At 36.8% G+C, this 17,714-nt stretch overlaps 3 protein-coding genes across 3 annotated transcripts; 2 read left to right on the top strand and 1 right to left on the bottom strand.

The window, feature by feature from the left end:
• Nucleotides 1-1,434: 1,434 nt before the first annotated feature.
• Nucleotides 1,435-5,762, top strand: LOC128862487 (replication factor C subunit 1). The gene is made up of 8 exons (XM_054101146.1): nucleotides 1,435-1,568; nucleotides 1,632-2,307; nucleotides 2,366-2,478; nucleotides 2,544-3,148; nucleotides 3,221-3,917; nucleotides 3,968-4,119; nucleotides 4,770-5,439; nucleotides 5,500-5,762. The coding sequence occupies exons 1-8, from the start codon at nucleotides 1,560-1,562 to the stop codon at nucleotides 5,629-5,631; spliced, it is 3,054 nt and encodes a 1,017-aa protein (XP_053957121.1). The 5' UTR covers nucleotides 1,435-1,559; the 3' UTR covers nucleotides 5,632-5,762.
• Nucleotides 5,679-7,238, bottom strand: LOC128862496 (queuine tRNA-ribosyltransferase catalytic subunit). Its single transcript, XM_054101157.1, has 2 exons — nucleotides 6,934-7,238; nucleotides 5,679-6,871 (listed from the first exon to the last, which is right to left on the bottom strand). Exons 1-2 carry the CDS (start codon nucleotides 7,063-7,065, stop codon nucleotides 5,786-5,788), a joined length of 1,218 nt encoding a protein of 405 aa, XP_053957132.1. The 5' UTR covers nucleotides 7,066-7,238; the 3' UTR covers nucleotides 5,679-5,785.
• A 2,831-nt stretch (nucleotides 7,239-10,069) lies between these two features.
• On the top strand, nucleotides 10,070-15,642 carry LOC128862505 (structural maintenance of chromosomes protein 5). Its single transcript, XM_054101169.1, has 16 exons — nucleotides 10,070-10,293; nucleotides 10,360-10,908; nucleotides 10,968-11,214; nucleotides 11,270-11,368; nucleotides 11,441-11,737; nucleotides 13,097-13,198; nucleotides 13,266-13,474; nucleotides 13,534-13,697; nucleotides 13,770-13,896; nucleotides 13,961-14,166; nucleotides 14,226-14,443; nucleotides 14,513-14,713; nucleotides 14,771-14,995; nucleotides 15,056-15,213; nucleotides 15,279-15,396; nucleotides 15,458-15,642. Exons 1-16 carry the CDS (start codon nucleotides 10,196-10,198, stop codon nucleotides 15,554-15,556), a joined length of 3,117 nt encoding a protein of 1,038 aa, XP_053957144.1. The 5' UTR covers nucleotides 10,070-10,195; the 3' UTR covers nucleotides 15,557-15,642.
• The last annotated feature ends 2,072 nt before the right edge of the window (nucleotides 15,643-17,714 follow it).

Genomic DNA, 17,714 nt, shown 5'->3' on the forward strand with positions numbered 1-17,714 from the left:
GATATCACCATAAAAACATGGATAATTTTCCACTAAGTCAATTAATTTTTCGTTGATAATATGTAATATCCAAATTTTTATCGCAAATATCAAAAAATATGTTAAGTATTTCATAGCTGTTTCCTCGGTTACGAGGAAAATCCTAAATTCAATATATGTATACAGCTACAGTTGTGGTTACGGCGTTATGGTGCCGCACCTATAATCATTTACAGTGATGCCCATATGTTTGATCAGAACAGCTGATTACTATGGTTCCGGTTATAGCTAAGGTACGGCACCATTAATAACAGCCTGCTACCTTAAATAAACAATTCGCACATGTGCCGCGTGTTTTAAGAACTGTCAAACGTTGCCATTTTAGTGCTTAAGAGCGCAAAAACAACAAGAGCAATGTACTTTGTTTCTGATTTTGGTGCTCCAAGATTGACAATTCTGAGTAACTTAAACCAAATTTGATATTCCAGAGACCAAATAAATAGAAAAAATCCAATTGCAGTCCTATTGCTTCTATCTGTTTAATGTACCGTGGAGGCAACACAAATTCATTCTAGATGGTGGTACTAGACCAGCTGATTCTGCAGTTGTTAAAACGGTCATCCTCTTTGTTGTTGCTTTGTTTGATTGTTTACATTTTCGTAGAAATGTTGGCAATCAGCACACAAACCTGTAAAAACCAGTTACAAGAATATGTTGTGTTGCTCTGGTTCCACTACCTTTATAAATTCGCTTTGCTCAGAGTTTAATTCGCCATATGTTGGATTGTTTACCTTGTCTGCAATCTCCTTAGAGTTATATCATAAATGTGCGTAAGTCCTTATATGTATAAATATGAGTGAACTGTCAAAACAGTCAACACATGTCCATTGGGGTCCATATAGGGGGAAATTAAATCCATTATTTTCTCGGTAGATGACTGTCGTGATCGATATTTCGTAAAGTGGACATCAAACACTAAAAAATTATTTGTTCAATTCAGTTGTGAATTACAGGGTGTTAACAATGAAAGTCAACAATGAGAAAATTCGGTACATTTTACAGTTTTCTTTGGTAAAGGTGAATGCAAACCATGATCACAAAAAGGTAACAGCTAATACGTTCAATTTTGTTTTCGTCGATTCCGTTCAGGCTTTCTTTATGTTAAGGAAAATGTTGAAAATGTCGAAAAAGTCTATGAAATCTCAGAGATAATCGAAGTTGACCGGCATATTAGTAGTCGTAGTGTCGCCCAGGAGCTAAAGATCGACCATGAAACTCTGGATCGTATAAAAAATAAAATTTCTGGTTTGTACCGGAAAAAAGTTTTGTCAGGCCAATTTTACATTTTCGGACTTAAGTTCTTTTAAATACTCGGTTGCCGGTGCATTGTTGAATAGCATTTTGAATTTATATATCTTAAATGCTTGGTAACTCTTCTCCAATCAGCTGTAAATGTCAATTTGAATATGAGTTTGCGCGGAAATTGTCGGTGTTGGGCTTTGAAATTGCAGTGCCGTTTGTGAATTGATTGTTCATTTATTTTCATTTGTTTCCGAAATTTGTAAAGTGTGAAAAACAAAATGCAGCGTGTAAGTTTGCTTAAATAAATAAATAAAAAATAGTTAATTTACAGGTTTCATATATTTGTTTAGGACATCACTTCGTTCTTCAAGCGTACGGCACCCTCAAAGAAGATTGAAACTTCGAATGATGAAGAGGAAGTGCAGAAGGTTAAAAAAAAGAAACGCACAGCTCGAGTAATTTCCAGCGATGAAGATGATGTCCAAGAAAGCCCAAACATGGCTAGAAAAACACCGGCCAGCAAAAAAAAGCGTATAGAGGAGAAGTCGCCGCACGAAAATAAAACACATGCCAATAAGAAACCAACCTTGTCAAAATTAAAGATCTCGCCTACAAAAAAAGTTAAACCAGTTGATCCCAATGCGCTTTTCGGAGGGGAAACTTTGCGTGTTGAGGCCAAAAAGCCGCCCGTTCCCAAGATAGCAGCTTTAATTGAATTGGAGGATGAAGACATTGACAAGAGTCTAATGGAAGTTGAGCTAGATGAACCTGTGCAAGTTGTAAAGTCGGAAAAAAATAGAAAGCACGAAGAGCGACGTTCAAAATCGAAGACTCCACGGAAAAGTCCTGACAAGGAGAAACTTACACCTACTAAGAAGGAAAAACAAGGAATAAAGCCGGACAAACTCACACCGAAAGCGGTTGAGAAAGAGAAACAGAAAAATGTTGCAACTCCTAAGACAGAGCTCAAAAAAGAAAAAAACACGCCGAAGCCCAAAAAGCAGTTATCGGAAGATCTGGAAAGCAGTAAGTTAACCCTATGTATTATACTATTGGATTAATTAAAAATTCCTGTTAATCAAAGGTGTGTTATCTGATGAAGACCGCCATGAACGAAAACGCATGGCAGCCATACTCTATCAGAAATATAAAAATCGCACAAGCGTTATTAATCCAGGGTCCAAGGATGTGCCAAAGGTACTTATACTGATATACATATTTACTTGTCAAGTATATTTTGAAGTTACGAAATATTTTCGAAGGGTGCACCAAATTGCTTGGCGGGACTTACATTTTTGGTTACTGGTGTGTTGGAATCTCTGGAGCGTGATGAAGCAGCGTCAATAATAAAAGAATTGGGCGGAAAAATGATGACCACTGTAGGCAAAAGGCTAAAATACTTAATTGTTGGTGAAGAAGCTGGGCCCAAAAAATTAGCGCAGGCTGAAGAATTTGGTATAAGTGTTTTAAGTGAGGATGGGCTCTTTGACTTGATTCGTGAAAAATCAGGCAATCTTCCAGAAAAGGTAGTAAAAGAAGAGGAAAATGGAAATAATAAAACAAAAGAATCAAAATTAAACAGTCCCAAAAAGCAAAAGAATAAAAGCCAAGACAAATTGCATATCGCATCTCCAGAAAAAAGAATTAAATTGGAAAAAAGTCCTAAAGAAGAGAAGAACAGCATCGAAAAGTTGGCTATAAAAACAGAAAAACAGGAAGTTGAAAAAGATCACGACGAAGTATGTGAAAATAATGTCGAATCGAAGTCAAATATAGATGATGCAGTGCTTCCATGGGTGGACAAATATAAACCAACCAATGTTAAGGAAATCGTTGGCCAATTTGGACCCACAAGCAATGTGTCAAAGTAAGTAAAATTAAATGAAGTACATTTGTTTAGCAATATCCCACTATAATTAAATATCTTTCTCCCTAAAAGGTTAACTAATTGGCTTTCTAAGTGGTACATAAACCATGATGGCAAAAAGAAACTTCAGAAACCAAATCCTTGGGCTAAAAATGATGATGGCAGCTTTTATAAAGCGGCATTATTATCGGGTCCACCGGGTATTGGCAAAACAACAACAGCTACACTGGTTTGTAAAGAACTAGGCTTTGACACAGTTGAATTTAATGCATCGGATACTCGCAGCAAGCGACTTCTGAAGGAGGAAGTAGCTGAATTATTATCAAACAAATCTCTATACGGTTATTTTCATGGCGAAGGGAAAAAGGTTACAAAAAAGCACGTACTTCTTATGGACGAAGTCGATGGCATGGCGGGTAATGAAGATCGCGGTGGTGTACAGGAGCTAATTGCGCTTATAAAAGAGGCGTCTGTGCCGATTATTTGCATGTGTAATGATCGCAACCATCAAAAAATGCGCTCCCTCGTTAACTACTGCTACGATCTGCGTTTCAATAAGCCACGCATGCAACAAATTAAGGGACGTATTTTGAGCATTTGTTGCAAAGAAGGCTTCAAAATTGATAGTGATAAAGTGGATGAAATAATTGAAGCGACTAATAACGATATACGTCAGTCAATAAATCATATTTCGCTGTTAAGTGCTGGTAAAGATTTAAAATTGCTTTCAAAAGGAGCCAACAAAACGGCAGAGAAGGACTTGAAAATGGTACTGAGTATATTTTTTTATTTGCAAGTAATCATAAATGATTCTCACAGGGCCCTTGGGAGGTGGTGCGCAAAGTATTCTCCGCAGAAGAGCATAAGAAGATGACGCTCAATGACAAGTGTGATTTATTTTTCCAAGACTACAGCTTGGGGCCGTTGTTCGTGCAACAGAATTATTTGCAAGTGTCGCCCGTTGGCGCCAAGTAAGTACTTCATTTCGCATGAACAAGTGATTTATGTATTGGGTGTTGTAATTTTTAACTATTTTAAGTGATGTTGACTAAAACTTGCATCCTTCAAGGCAGTCAAAGAAAGAGGGAGAGACCCGAGAGAGAGAGAGAGAAAAAAAATATATACATATCTTAATAAATTCACAACATTTGCACAGAATACAAATAGACAAAATTTAAAAAATTCGGAGAAGGGTCGACCGGTGTAGGTAAACGCCGGACACTAACCGTGGCAACAACGCGCACTACTCCGAGCGTTTATCACCCGCACAAACGCAGCGATTCCAGGACCGCAGCACTGGCACAAATTACCGCAAGGCAATACCAATAAATCCGACGCCGGAATGGCGTATATATATATATATATATATATAAGGTATAGCTCTCTCTCCTTTTCCTCCACGTTATATCTTTTTTCTCTCTCGCGAAAATGCCCAAAACGTTGCATGGCCTTGAAATTTTTCCCTCCATTCTAGCTCGTTCATCGACGTCTAAGAAGTTTCACTTCAAAAATGCCCAAATATTGGCTTACCTGAGACCATATAATGGATAACATTTCAGTTGAAGTCTAATTAACAATTTTAGCCCATAGTCTATACTAAACTGTAATTTTTCCTTTATAGATCAGAAATACCAGCTAAGGTTGCCCTTACCGCAGATGCCTTAAGTTTGGGGGATTTAGTGGACAAGCGCATACGCTCCAATTCAGCTTGGTCGTTGCTGCCAACGCAGGCCGTGTTTAGCTCGGTAATGCCGGGCGAGTATATGAGTGGTCACTTCACAGGGCAAATAAACTTCCCTGGTTGGTTAGGCAAATATTCGCGAACCAATAAGCGTAGTCGTTTAGCTCAAGAAATTCACGATCACACCCGCTTACGCACCTCTGCATCGCGCCAGTCAATTCGTCTTGACTACGCACCTTTTCTACTATCGAAAATTGTACTTCCGCTAAAAGAGAAGGGAATGGAAGGCGTTGAAGAATCGCTGGGTGTGCTTAAAGAATACCATCTATTACGCGAAGATATCGAATCACTAATTGAGCTTACTGCTTGGCCTGGCAAGAAGGGCTTAATGGACGCAGTGGATGGTCGCGTGAAGGCTGCGTTAACCCGCGCATATAATAAAGAAGTACTAGCCTATTCGTATTCAGTTACTGCAGGTATTAAGAAGAAAAAATCTGAGGCCAATGAAGAGAGTGAATTGTACGGTATGGAATGTGAAGGGGAAGGAGAAGGGAATGCCCCAGTTTCGGATGAGGAAGAGGATACGATAGAAAATGATGGTTTGATTAAGGTAAGACTTCCGCTGCACTGTTTGTCCACTTTACTAAATAACTAAAAAATTCTATTGTAGGCGAAGAAGAGCTCAGGAACCACATCGTCATCGAAAACTAAGGCGAGTACGGCAAAAGCCAAGCCTACGGGAAACAGTTCTACTACTAAAAAATCCACAGCCAAAACGGCGTCTACTAAGGCAAAGAAATAATCTGTAACAAAATATGTATCAGATTATAAATTCATTATTATTTATGTTTTTTTGAATTATACAATAATTAGATTTTATTGTAATCGTTGGTTGCATCCATTTGAATATATATTTACTTGCTTTCAAACATATTTCAATTATTATTTTTTCCATGTCAAGTATCCGCTTCCGTCGCTTTTTCTTCATTCGGCGGCAATTCTACATTAACGGCTTGTAAAGCTTCTCTTATCCACAGCGGCACGGGTTCACCCTCAAAGTGTGTAGCCATAAAATCACAGATAAATTGTGGAAACTGGTCGCGCTCTATAGCGTCTCTCATGTTCCGCATGAGCCTCAATTGGTAAGCCACATTGTGTATACTTAGCAAACTACATGAAACGGTTTCACCGGTAACAATATGATGTAGATATGAGCGGGTGTATCTGCGACATGTGTTGCACTCGCACTCTTCGTCGATGGGGCGCATGTCGTGTTCATACTTTTTATTTTTTAAATTTAGTTGTCCAGTATTTACCAGTGCACAGCCGAAACGTGCCGTTCGAGTGGGGAAGACACAGTCAAACATGTCAATACCAAGTGCAACGCACACCACTAAATCTGCAGCGAATCCCACACCCATTAAATATCTTGGCTTGTCCTTGGGAAGCAAATCTGTGCAGACATGCACTGTACGCCAGAACTCATGTTTACTTTCCCCACCACTAAGGCCACCTACTGCATAGCCGCGCACCTTGCGCTGTATCAATGCGCCAGCACACTGTTTGCGCAAATCTTTATCCAATCCTCCTTGTACAATGGGGAATAAACTTTGATCGTCATCACACGCATGCGCTGATATGCAACGATCCAGCCAACGAATGGTACGATGCATGGCCTCTTCAACGCGCGGCCCAACTGTTGTTGTCTTAACCACGTCATCCAACTGCATCATTATATCGGCACCAATGGTGTTCTGTATCTGAATTGAATGTTCTGGGGTCAGCATGCACTCGCTGTTATCGAAGGGTGAACAAAAGTTTACACCATTTTCGTCTATTTGCGCTAACTTCAATAAAGAAACCATCTGGAAACCACCCGAATCGGTGAGAATTCCACGCGGCCAACCCATAAACTTGTGAAGGCCTCCAGCTTTTTGCAATGTTTCGATGCCGGGCCGCAGTCCTAAGTGATAAGTGTTTCCTAGCAGTATTTGACAGTTAAGTTCAATTAGCTGATCCGGAAGGAGGCCTTTTAGTGTGCCCTAAATTTTATAAAAGTTGATATCAAAACTTTAAATTAAAAGGTCGACAATATTTATCTCACTTGTGTTCCAACAGGCATGAAAACCGGAGTATTCACTTCACCATGACGAAGTGTCATTAAGCCAGCTCGAGCTTTTGTCACAGAACACTCAGCAATAACTTTGTATGTAAGTGGAGGCACCTTACCAGACATTGTTGCAAAAATCACTCGATGCTAGACTATACACAAAATTATCCTTAATACAAAGTGCAAGCGTTGTTATTATAATTGTACGCTATGATGAAAACCCCCGCCCAGCACGCGGTTAAACCAATACTAACCCAGTCATAGTTTTGCTGTGCGAAAAGGTATTCACCTCTACGAGTTACCCCAATCATACATTACATGAACCATACAGATTACGATAAGCAATCTGTTTACCAGTAATTTCGTACAACCTTTACAGATTTAATCGATAAAACTGTGTTGCAACGAAAGTTTTCATTGCAATCTGCGATTATTTTAGGTCTGTTCGATGAATTTAATAGAGTACTCTAGTGTAGGAAAAAGTGTTCAATGAAAACTTGAGTAAGCAGTAACCTACACTTTTCTGCTAAATCTGCTTCATATCTGGTGCAAGTTAGTCCGGCTGTATTCGGGGGGAATACAAATGAAAGTGAATTTTTAAAACATGGAATTTTCTTCACTGAATGGAAATTTGTATTAATTTTTGCAGCTTGGGAAATGTAAGTCGAAATACATATTTCTTGCGATTTTATTTAAAACAGATGTTTTAAAGATTTTGATGGAAACCCAATCAATTTCTTGTTTCAATAGGAAATTAACAAAGTTTCTATCAGATTCTTAATTCCAATGTGAAAAAGATGATGGAAACCCTTGTGCACGTGTGTTTTTGTGTCTTATTCTAACTTATGAATTTGGTCGAAAAATTAAACATATATGTAATGAAGTAAATATTCATCATATATGACAAATCAAAAATCTATTCATTTTCAGTCAGAACTGATTTATCTTTTATAACTTTGTATAAATATTTACCATAAATAAATGAAAATGGAATATTTATTTTTTTATTTGTATTATAAAGAACTAAAAATGTATAATCAATTTTCGTTAGATATAGGCATAAATAATTTTAAAACTCTTTTGTATCAGTACTGTAAAAATAGTACATATATAGGGGTTGCAAATTATTATTTATGCGTTTTTAAGGTCTTAAAAGGCAGTTAATTTATGTACATTTAAATAATATTACTCGGGTAATTTCCGATAAGCTTATTTTATTTTCGAACTCTTGTAATCTTGCATTCCGTAATTAATTTGTTGTGCACCGTTATTTCCGAATTATCTGCGACTTGCGAAATTTATTTCTTAAATTTTGACGTGATAACGTCTTATAATTCGATTTAGCCGGCTGCACGCACGAAAAAATGTGTCGTTACCTTGCTCATTTGTCGTTACCTTGCTAATTTGTCGTTACCTTGCTCATTGTCGATACCTTGAATGAACTGCAAGCGAAAGCGCGGAACGAACGGCAACGTTCGACATCTTTCTCTCTCCTACTTAAGTGAGTGTATATATGTATGTATATGCGCATATGTACATATATAAATTCACGTATTTGTATTTGCATATGCCTTCTTATTGATTATTATTAATTTGATTTACTTGAAGAATTTAAAATAAAACCAAGTTTGTTAATAATACCTGTTGTTTAATGTTATTATTATTAATTTTTTTATTATATATGAAGGAAAAAATGTATGGTAATATTTACCATATACCTTATAAGATATGTTGTATACTAATATATGTATATAAACATGCATACACATATACAATTTCGCGCAATTTTCAAAAAGAACAAATCTATATGTAAAGATGCATACAAATCATATGGACATATCAAATATACGAATCTATTCCGTACGCAAGCAAATGTAAGCTAATGTCAAGGCGAATTTATTACAGGTGACTGCAAACACATAAAGTAAAACCCTACATGTATTTGTTGTTGCGTTTGGTCCAACCATCACGTCAAAATCAGCAAGCAAATGTAAACATACCAATGTAAACATACCAATACACACAAACAAAGCATATAATTTTGACGTAAGCCATACCTACGGTGAAAAATTCAGCTGGGTGAATGCTGTCACCTTAATAAGTCCACCTTGGCGAATGTGCTTGAACTGCAGGCGAAAGCGCGGAACGAACGGCAAAGAGCACAATCGGCCCCCGCGTTCGGCAACGTCCGACATCTGGCTCTGTCCTACTTAAGTGAGCGTATATATGTATGTATATGCGCATTTGTATATAAATTTACATATTTGTATATTTGCACATGCCTTCTTCCTGTGTGCATGGTAATGAACCATTTCTCTGTTGAAAATAGGACGATGATAGAAAAAGTAGGAAATGAAAGGGAGTGTTTCGAGTGTAAAGTGTCTTGAAAAAGGCAAATCGATAATGTTGCCTCTTAGTGTTGTTGACTTATTAACGTCTGATGCACAATGGAAATTGAAGATATCTTTCATGAATTTGATAAATGTTTCGTCATTTTTCACGTTTGTGTAAATGAAACTTGACCTATTCCATTGCAATTCCATTTACCTCCTCCTCTATATCCATACAAAATATCTATCAAACAAATAAAATTAAAATTTGGTTTTGAAAATTGCAACCATTCCATCAATATTTTCTTATGACGTTGTCACGTTAAACTATCGTCAGTAAACCGACTTTACAGACCTCTTTTTTTTCGAAATGAACAAGCGTATAGATATCAATACTTTCATCAATTTTCAGTACTGAATGCGCGAACGTAGCCGCTTTTATGTTTTACAAAACAATTATCAGTTTTGAGTTCTTCTCTCATGCGAAATGCAACTCTGGCGAGTGTATTATTTTCTACGCTTACATATACATTCATTGAATGGAAAAAAGTGTCGTGTGGTCTCTTTTGCACTGATTTATATCCAGAGTAAAAATACTAAAAGGATTGTCACATTGCTCACATTCTTCAACGATGTCATAATACAAAAAGAAAGAAAAAATTAGAGTTGTATGTGAAAATGTCTACCAGCTCTTATTTTATGCTGTGCAAAATATGCATGGCGGTATCTATTCGCACATAATATAATTCTTACAGGGACGTAAAAAAATCAAAAACCACCCATCTATATATCGATTATTAATCATCATCTTTATTTTTTGGCGAATATTTTACAACACTTTAATTTACCAAGGCGCAATTTTAAAGCTTTACAAGTTGTTTTACATTGTTTACCCTTGATTATAGATAACTTTTTAATTGTTCAGGATGTCGAGGCGTGTGCATCGACCAGTTTCACAACCTACAAATGAAGCTCTTGTATCCGTGAAAGGGAAAATCAAAAGTGTCTACTGCAAAAATTTTGTGTAATTTACAGTTAAATTATTAGTATACAAATAAATTTTGTAAATTTCCATATATTATACTTTCAGAACATACGGAGAATGCAATTTTTATCCAACAGAGTATTTGAATGTTATTATCGGACCCAATGGGACTGGCAAATCAACACTTGTGGCGGCAATTGTTCTTGGCTTAGGTGGCAAGCCCGATTTACTATCCCGCTCAAGTTCCCTTGGTGATTATGTAAAAAACGGACGGGATGAAGCAGTTATCAGAGTTGAGATATTCCGCGATACTTACAAAACCGTAATTTTCGAACGATGCTTTCCACGCAGCGGCAAATCTATGTATAGAATTGGGGAAGACAACGTATCAGAAAAGAACTACATAGCTGCCATAACGGCATTCAAAATTCAAATCGGCAACTTATGCCAATTTCTACCACAGGATCGTGTGCAAGATTTTGCTAAAATGGATCCGCAAAAGATATTCTTCAATACTATTAGCTCGGTTTGTAGCACTGAAACACTAAGTAAATTCGAAGAACTGAAACAATTACGTTACAACCAAACAAACCACGCCGATGATGCTAAGAAGAAAAAAGAGGCTTTAGAACAGTTGCAGGCGGAGTGCAATATGTAAAGAATTTTTTTGTAAATTTAATAACTTTGTAAGATATATTAGATTTCTGTCATAGGTTGCAGCAACGTTTGGAGCGATACAATGAGCAACAGGAATATCAAAATAAGTTAGGTGTTTGTCATGCGAAAAAATTGGAACTAGAGACACGCACTTTAGAAGAACAAAAGAAGCAACAAACAAAAGATTTGTCACTGGCTGGAAAGAAACTTGAAGAAGAAAAGAAGATATATGATAGTGTTATGCGACGCCAAAATAACATATCGAAAACATCACAGCAGCTCACCCAAGACATTGCACTAAAGGTACGTGTGTTCATAGGTCTGTTACAATTAAATCGTCATACTTTACCTAAACTAGGAACGGCATGAGCAAGCAGTTATAGAAGAAAAGCAACGCATCGAAAATGAGATAAAAATATTAAAGGACCGCATCGAGCAGGCGCGAACCACTTATTTAGTATGTTGTTGTATCAGTAAAATAATGTTGTTATAGACAGAACTAATAAAATAATTTGTACACGGTTTATAGAAAAAGAAACGAGAAAAAGCAGATCACGATAATGATTTGAAAAATGAAACCAGAGTATTGCAACTGTTTCGGGATGATTTGGCCAAAGCAAAAGAAAATATTGACGCAGATAAAGACTGGAAAGCTGAAAAGTCTGAGCTTGCACAAAAAATTCAAAGTTTGAAAGGAGAGTTAACTGGATATATGAAAACTCGGTCCGAGATTAACAGTAAATTGGATGAGCACTACGCGCCAGAAATTAGTTTGCTCAAAAGACGTTTAGAGCGTACTAATGATGTTCATGCACAAAAGTTACAGGTTGGAAAAACATTATTTCTTGTATGCATATTGAAGTGAAAACTTCTTTAGAATCGTTGGGAGTGATTTGAGAAAAAGTGAAACGAAAAAAGCGACACTCTTGGCTACGAATATTACATATACACGTAGCGACGAACTAAATAACTTTTAGGCCAGCGCCGACAGCATGGTGCGATAGCCGAGCGGCTAGCAATGTGAGCTTCCGATCCAAAATCCTTGGTTCGAATCACAAGAAAAAAATTTTTTTTATACAGTTATTTAATTTTTTTTTATTTTATGATATGTTTATGAGGAGCTTTTTTTCATGGCAGAAATACACTCGGTGTTTTGCCATTGCCTGCTGAGGGGTGAGCGCTATTAGAAAAATAGTTTTCCTTAATTTTGGTGTTTTCACCGAGATTCGAACTGACGTCCTCTCTGTGAATTCTGAATAGTCACGCACCAACCCATTCGGCTACGGCGTTTGTTTAATTTTACTGATGCAAAAATGAGGAAAAATATATGAATAAAGTTTGCTTAATGTTTACACATTTTCCAAAGGTGACGGAGAACCAAAAAAAAAAGTCGATTTTCAAACAAATACGAGTGCATATGTGTAATTGTGTTAGAGTTTCGGTCACGCCCCAGCAAAACCTGCGTGCATATGTGTTTGTAACATTCAAAAAAATGTAATTGTGTTAGAGTTTCGGTCACGCAGGTTTTGCTGGGGACGCTCATAATAGCAACCGCGTGTGTATTTTTATATTCGTAAATATTTTCATTTTTAAATATTTACCGCAATTATGCAGAAAAGTGTCGTGAATATCGACAGAAAAAAAAATCAATAAATAGCATCATGGAATTCATTCACGAAAATTTAATAAAGTATACACCAGAAGTATCGCGGATACTTAGAAAAGATTACAATAAAGTTCCAATGATTTTAAGTGGCGATTTTAACGTAAATTTTGCATTGGACACAGCGGTTCCTTTAATTGACGTTCTCAATACAACATTCAATTTAAAAATGTGTAACAATCGCACTGAATCGACAACACGATCAAAAACAACCATTGACGCGGTATTTCAAAGACATGTTGACAACATCGAAACCAAAGCATTTGTATCGTATTTTAGCTATCATAAGCCACTCGTATCATTTGTTGAAATTGAAAACATTGAGGATGAATAATAATAAAATGAAGAAAATAAAATATGAACTTTATAGCAATATTATAATGAACCTATAATTATCTTGCTCCTAATGCTGCTTTCGTCTTATTCTCTCTCAGTTTGTTTTACGGAAGGTTTCACTTCTATCGCGTCTAACCGTTAGACTGGTGTTTTTTTTTTCTAATTTGGATGTCTATTCTGTTCTAGTTATTACAAGAAAAATTTCCCGAAGTATATCGAGCAGTTCAGTGGTTGAAAAACAATAAAGAGTTATTTCAAGCACGTGTTTATAATCCAATGATTTTGGAGGTATGTGCTTGAAATTAAGCCGACAGTGTTTTTTGTTTCACATTTTAAACATAAATATATTTTGCAGCTAAGCGTACGAGATCCCGAACATGCCAAGTATTTCGAAAACACTATAAGCATTAGAGATTTACTTGCATTCACTTGTGAAAACAAAGAGGACGTCTCACTCCTCGTAAATGAGTTATGTGTAAAACAAAAATTAAAAATAAGTGTCGGGCATGCAAGTCCAGCTAACAAAATAAATTACCGTGCTGACATACCAATTGACTCCTTAAGGCAAGGCGATCACAAAGTTCATTTGTATCACTTGTATATTGCAATTTCTAATTAAATAGATCCTGCGGTTTTACTGCATACTTAATTGACTTGATTGAGGGACCACCAGCCATAATTAATTACTTATGCAATCTGAACAGCATTCATAGAATACCGATTGGCACAACTGCTGTTAATGAGAAAACAGATGACATACCAAACACAATCAGCTTTTTCTTCGGCGGTAAGACTATAATAATATCCTAAAATCACTTATGAAACTTAAATATCAATTGTGGCTTAATGCGTGTATTAGGCGATCAGCTTTACTCCGCCAAAGTCTCCAGATACTCAGGTGAAAGATCGCTTTTGCAGAATCAGATTAGAGGCAAGAATCTGTTAACTAGCAAAAATACGTATCAGATTTCAGAAGATGAGAAGCGGTAACATACTTGAAATTTTGAATAAACTGAATTGATTATTATGCGTAAGCACAAAAATATGTAGATTACGGGAATTAAAGCGTGGTAGTGATGCATTGAAGAATCAGCGCACAACTTTGGAAGCTAAGATTGAGGAAACAAATCAAAAGCGTGAGGAGTTAATGGCCAAAAATCGTGCTATTGACAGCAAACTGGCAGAGCGTAGCCAAATGGAAGAAAAATGTCGGCGACAGTGTGACAAAGTTATGCAAATGAAAAATAATGTTATCAGTACGTTGAAGCATTTCCGAAGCCAATATTTCATATTTTAACTTGGTTTACTTTTGCAGGTTTGCCCGAATTGGAAAAAAATTTTTCGGCGAAAGTGAAAAGTTGTTTGCAAGAAATAATGCAGTTGCAAAATGAGAAAATTGAGGTTTTAAATAACCTCCAACAGGCTTTAGTCGACAAAAAAATTGCAGTTATAAAAGAGCGAATCTTTAAGCAAGAAAACGAGGAGCTTATAAACACCATAAAAGAAGTGACGGATAACAAAGCGCAGGCATCGGTACATGCGTGCTCGCAATATCAAAACTAAATATCAATAATTTTACGATATCTTTGTACTCGTTTTTAGCGTATGGTAGAAACAATAACAAGGGCTTTAGAAAAGACGAACGAGCTGTTGAATGCAAAAATCGCTGAAGCCAGAAAGTCTAAGAAAGAGTGTAAATCCCTGCAGCTCTTCAATCTGCTGCCGGACACCATGGAAGAACTAAAAGAAGTCATAAACGAATGTAGAGGGCGTTTAGAATGCATAGGAGATGTGGACAATAATGTCAGCTATATGATTTGCTAATTATTATTATTTACTTTAGATCTTTCATTCACTTAGATTGCTGCAGAGTTTAAGCAAAAATGTGCAGAAATAGAAAAACTTCGGGAAGGAATGCAGAATGCCGAGCACGATCGTCAGAACGTAGCAGCGCAGCTACGGACGCTACACGAGGAATGGTATCCCGAAATAGAAGGCATTGCCACTACACTAAATACCCACTTTGGCGATTTTATGTCTTCTATGGGTTATGTGGGTGAAGTGAATTTGGTCAGGCGTGATGAGGCAAATTTAAAGTTCATTACATTATTTTACGTCAGTCATAAAATGTTTTTATCGTTATAGTTTGATTACGATACGTACGGTATACAAATTATGGTGCAGTATCGCAGCAATGCGCAATTGCAGGCACTTGACCGCCACACGCAGTCCGGTGGTGAGAGGGCGGTTGCGATTGCGACGTACACACTATCGTTGCAACACCTCACGCACGTACCGTTTCGGTAAAAACCATTTAAATATATTAATGCTTTGAGTTAAATCCCTAAACTTTTTGCAATTATTGCAGCTGTGTCGATGAAATAAATCAGGGCATGGATGCAAATAATGAGCGGAAAATATTTGAAATGCTTGTTAAGGAAACTACACAAGCCGGACGTGCGCAATATTTTTTTGTTACTCCAAAGGTATTTTTTTTTCATATTCTAAAAATACTATTGTAAATAATTGAAAATCATATTTTTCCAGCTTTTACCAAATCTCTTGCACAACGAGCGGATGTCGGTGCACATCGTATTCAATGGTAAAATGGTCGAATCGCCAAATGTTTTTGCACTCCAAATATAGTATTATTATTATTATCTAATTATTATTCTTGAAACGTATTATATTTTACTTCGTTTTACTTTTATTAAATGTTAATTCAATATTAATATGAAGGTTATTTGGTTCAAAACACAAATTAATTAGAAGTTAACAAAGGCAAACAAACAAGGACCCATTATTTAAAGGGATGCCCAGTTTTAATGGGAAATGTGTATCTGCACAAATGGCTGATGTCCTCGGCTATGGATGGCGGATGGCAGTGATATTTTGTTTGATGAGGCTGATTTAGTTAGCCAGAACTCGAAATATAGCTTTCCGCAGAAGCCAGGGATTTCGCTATTAGATTTCGCCAAGGTGAAAAGCTTTTCTTTTAGAGTAGAATAGCACATACCTTGTAAACGCCGCCGTAGACAAAAGGGTTCGCGAGTGACTACCATTCGGGAGTGCGTAGATTCGAATCTCCGTGCATGAACATCAAAAAATAGAAAAAGTTGTACACCAAAAATAGGAGAAAAAACTCGGTCAAACAATCGGAAAGGGTGCTATTTATATCTAGTCTTGCCATAAATTATGTGAAAATTTTTACCATGCGTACGGCGAGAACAGATTCGCAGATAAAGTTCCGTTATCATTGCTTTTGAGCGTATGCATTGTCTACTGATAAACTATACTCAGTTCCGTGACAAATTTCGGTTGTTAAGAATGGAGTAGTAAGCTAAGGAAAATCGCATTACAGTGATCGCATTACGAGGGGGGTTTAATAAGTACCCGTGTTAGAAATGAAGACACCATTTTTTTTTTAATTTTTTTTTTCGCAAAGTCCCCTTTTAGAAAGATACAATTCTCCCTACGCTCCCGCCAATAACTCACTGTAGTATTTTGTCCAGTAATCGTACTTCCTTTTTCTAAAAAATCCATGAGGATAACGCCGTTCGCATCCCAAAAAATCATCGCCATGGCCTTTCCGGCCGATGGGATTGTCTTCTTTGGAGCAGATTCACCAGGAGAAATTCATTTAGTTTCTGGTGTATAATAATTAATCCAGGTTTCATCAACGGTGACAACTCAAGCGACGACAGCTCAACGGCCCAACAGTAGCTTAAAAACAATATTCCTGGGCTCAGCTGCAGAAGATTGGCCATCTGGAAGCCCAGATCTGAGTCCATTGGACTACAGTTTGTGATCAGAATTGGAGAACATGGCCTGTCGAAGATTTCGCAGAAATTTGGAGAGTCTCAAATACTCTTTGGTTCGAGCAGCGACGTAAATATCCTTGGAAAACGTGCGTGCTACAATAGCTGAATGACCTAATCGTTTGAAGGCTTGTGTAATAGTAAAAGGAAATGTTGACCATTTCGAAAGAAAATTATTTTTTTTTTGATTACATGATTAAATAAAACGAGCTTAATTAAAAAAAAAATATTATAATTTCATATTCATAACGGACTTAACTTGTAACAGAACTTATGGCAGGACTAAGTACATGCAATTAAATATCTTTGGTTATTAATTTAAAAAACTTGCACTTTCCCGCATCAACGGGGGAGTACCTATTGGAATGACCGTATTTGTATATGTTAGGTTGTCATAACGCAACTTCTTCGGAACTGTGTGCCTATTAGGGCGCTAGATATAACTAATGGATGCGTCTGAAAAGTTTCGCCCAAATTTCACTTTGGTTAAATGTTAGAAAGCTGAGTTAACGGTGATGCAAACATAATCTATCAAAACTCAGATAACCATATCGTCTGCTGAGGATAACTGCAGAACCTTGAAAATGGCCAACACAAAATTACATCTGCTAACTCCTGGTAAAATATCTATCTTCCCAAAGTTTGATTCCACATTCCAAGTTGAGGGGATAACGGTAGCCAACAGTAGTTAATTCTACCTTACATATACCTACATATTTCTTTCTTCAAATGTTATTTGAATGCGTTCATTCCTACTCCATACACATTTAAGCTACCCCATTAACGGTCATTGTACCCCAAATACTCGTAGTAATTCCATAGTTACTATAGAACATACGAGTGCCTGTATGCCTGTACATACATACATACATATGTACATACAAGGTGAAGCCCAAAATAAACAAGACTGGCGTCATAAAAGTGTTTTTGATGGCACCATCTTTTTAATGAGCTGGTGCGTGGGAAGTTAGATTCCTAGCTGACTT

The sequence above is a fragment of the Anastrepha ludens genome, chromosome 2, assembly GCF_028408465.1.
Source record: "Anastrepha ludens isolate Willacy chromosome 2, idAnaLude1.1, whole genome shotgun sequence".
Lineage (NCBI taxonomy): Eukaryota > Metazoa > Arthropoda > Insecta > Diptera > Tephritidae > Anastrepha > Anastrepha ludens.

Coding starts and splice junctions, on each gene's coding strand:
- LOC128862487 (XM_054101146.1), top strand. Junction 3,149..3,220: donor CCCACAAGCAATGTGTCAAA/GTAAGTAAAATT, acceptor TCTCCCTAAAAG/GTTAACTAATTGGCTTTCTA. Junction 4,120..4,769: donor GTGTCGCCCGTTGGCGCCAA/GTAAGTACTTCA, acceptor TTTCCTTTATAG/ATCAGAAATACCAGCTAAGG.
- LOC128862505 (XM_054101169.1), top strand. CDS start 10,196: ATGTCGAGGCGTGTGCATCGACCAGTTTCACAACCTACAAATGAAGCT. Junction 11,738..13,096: donor TTCATGCACAAAAGTTACAG/GTTGGAAAAACA, acceptor ATTCTGTTCTAG/TTATTACAAGAAAAATTTCC. Junction 15,397..15,457: donor ATTTTTTTGTTACTCCAAAG/GTATTTTTTTTT, acceptor ATATTTTTCCAG/CTTTTACCAAATCTCTTGCA.
- LOC128862496 (XM_054101157.1), bottom strand. CDS start 7,065: ATGTCTGGTAAGGTGCCTCCACTTACATACAAAGTTATTGCTGAGTGT. Junction 6,872..6,933: donor TCATGCCTGTTGGAACACAA/GTGAGATAAATA, acceptor TATAAAATTTAG/GGCACACTAAAAGGCCTCCT.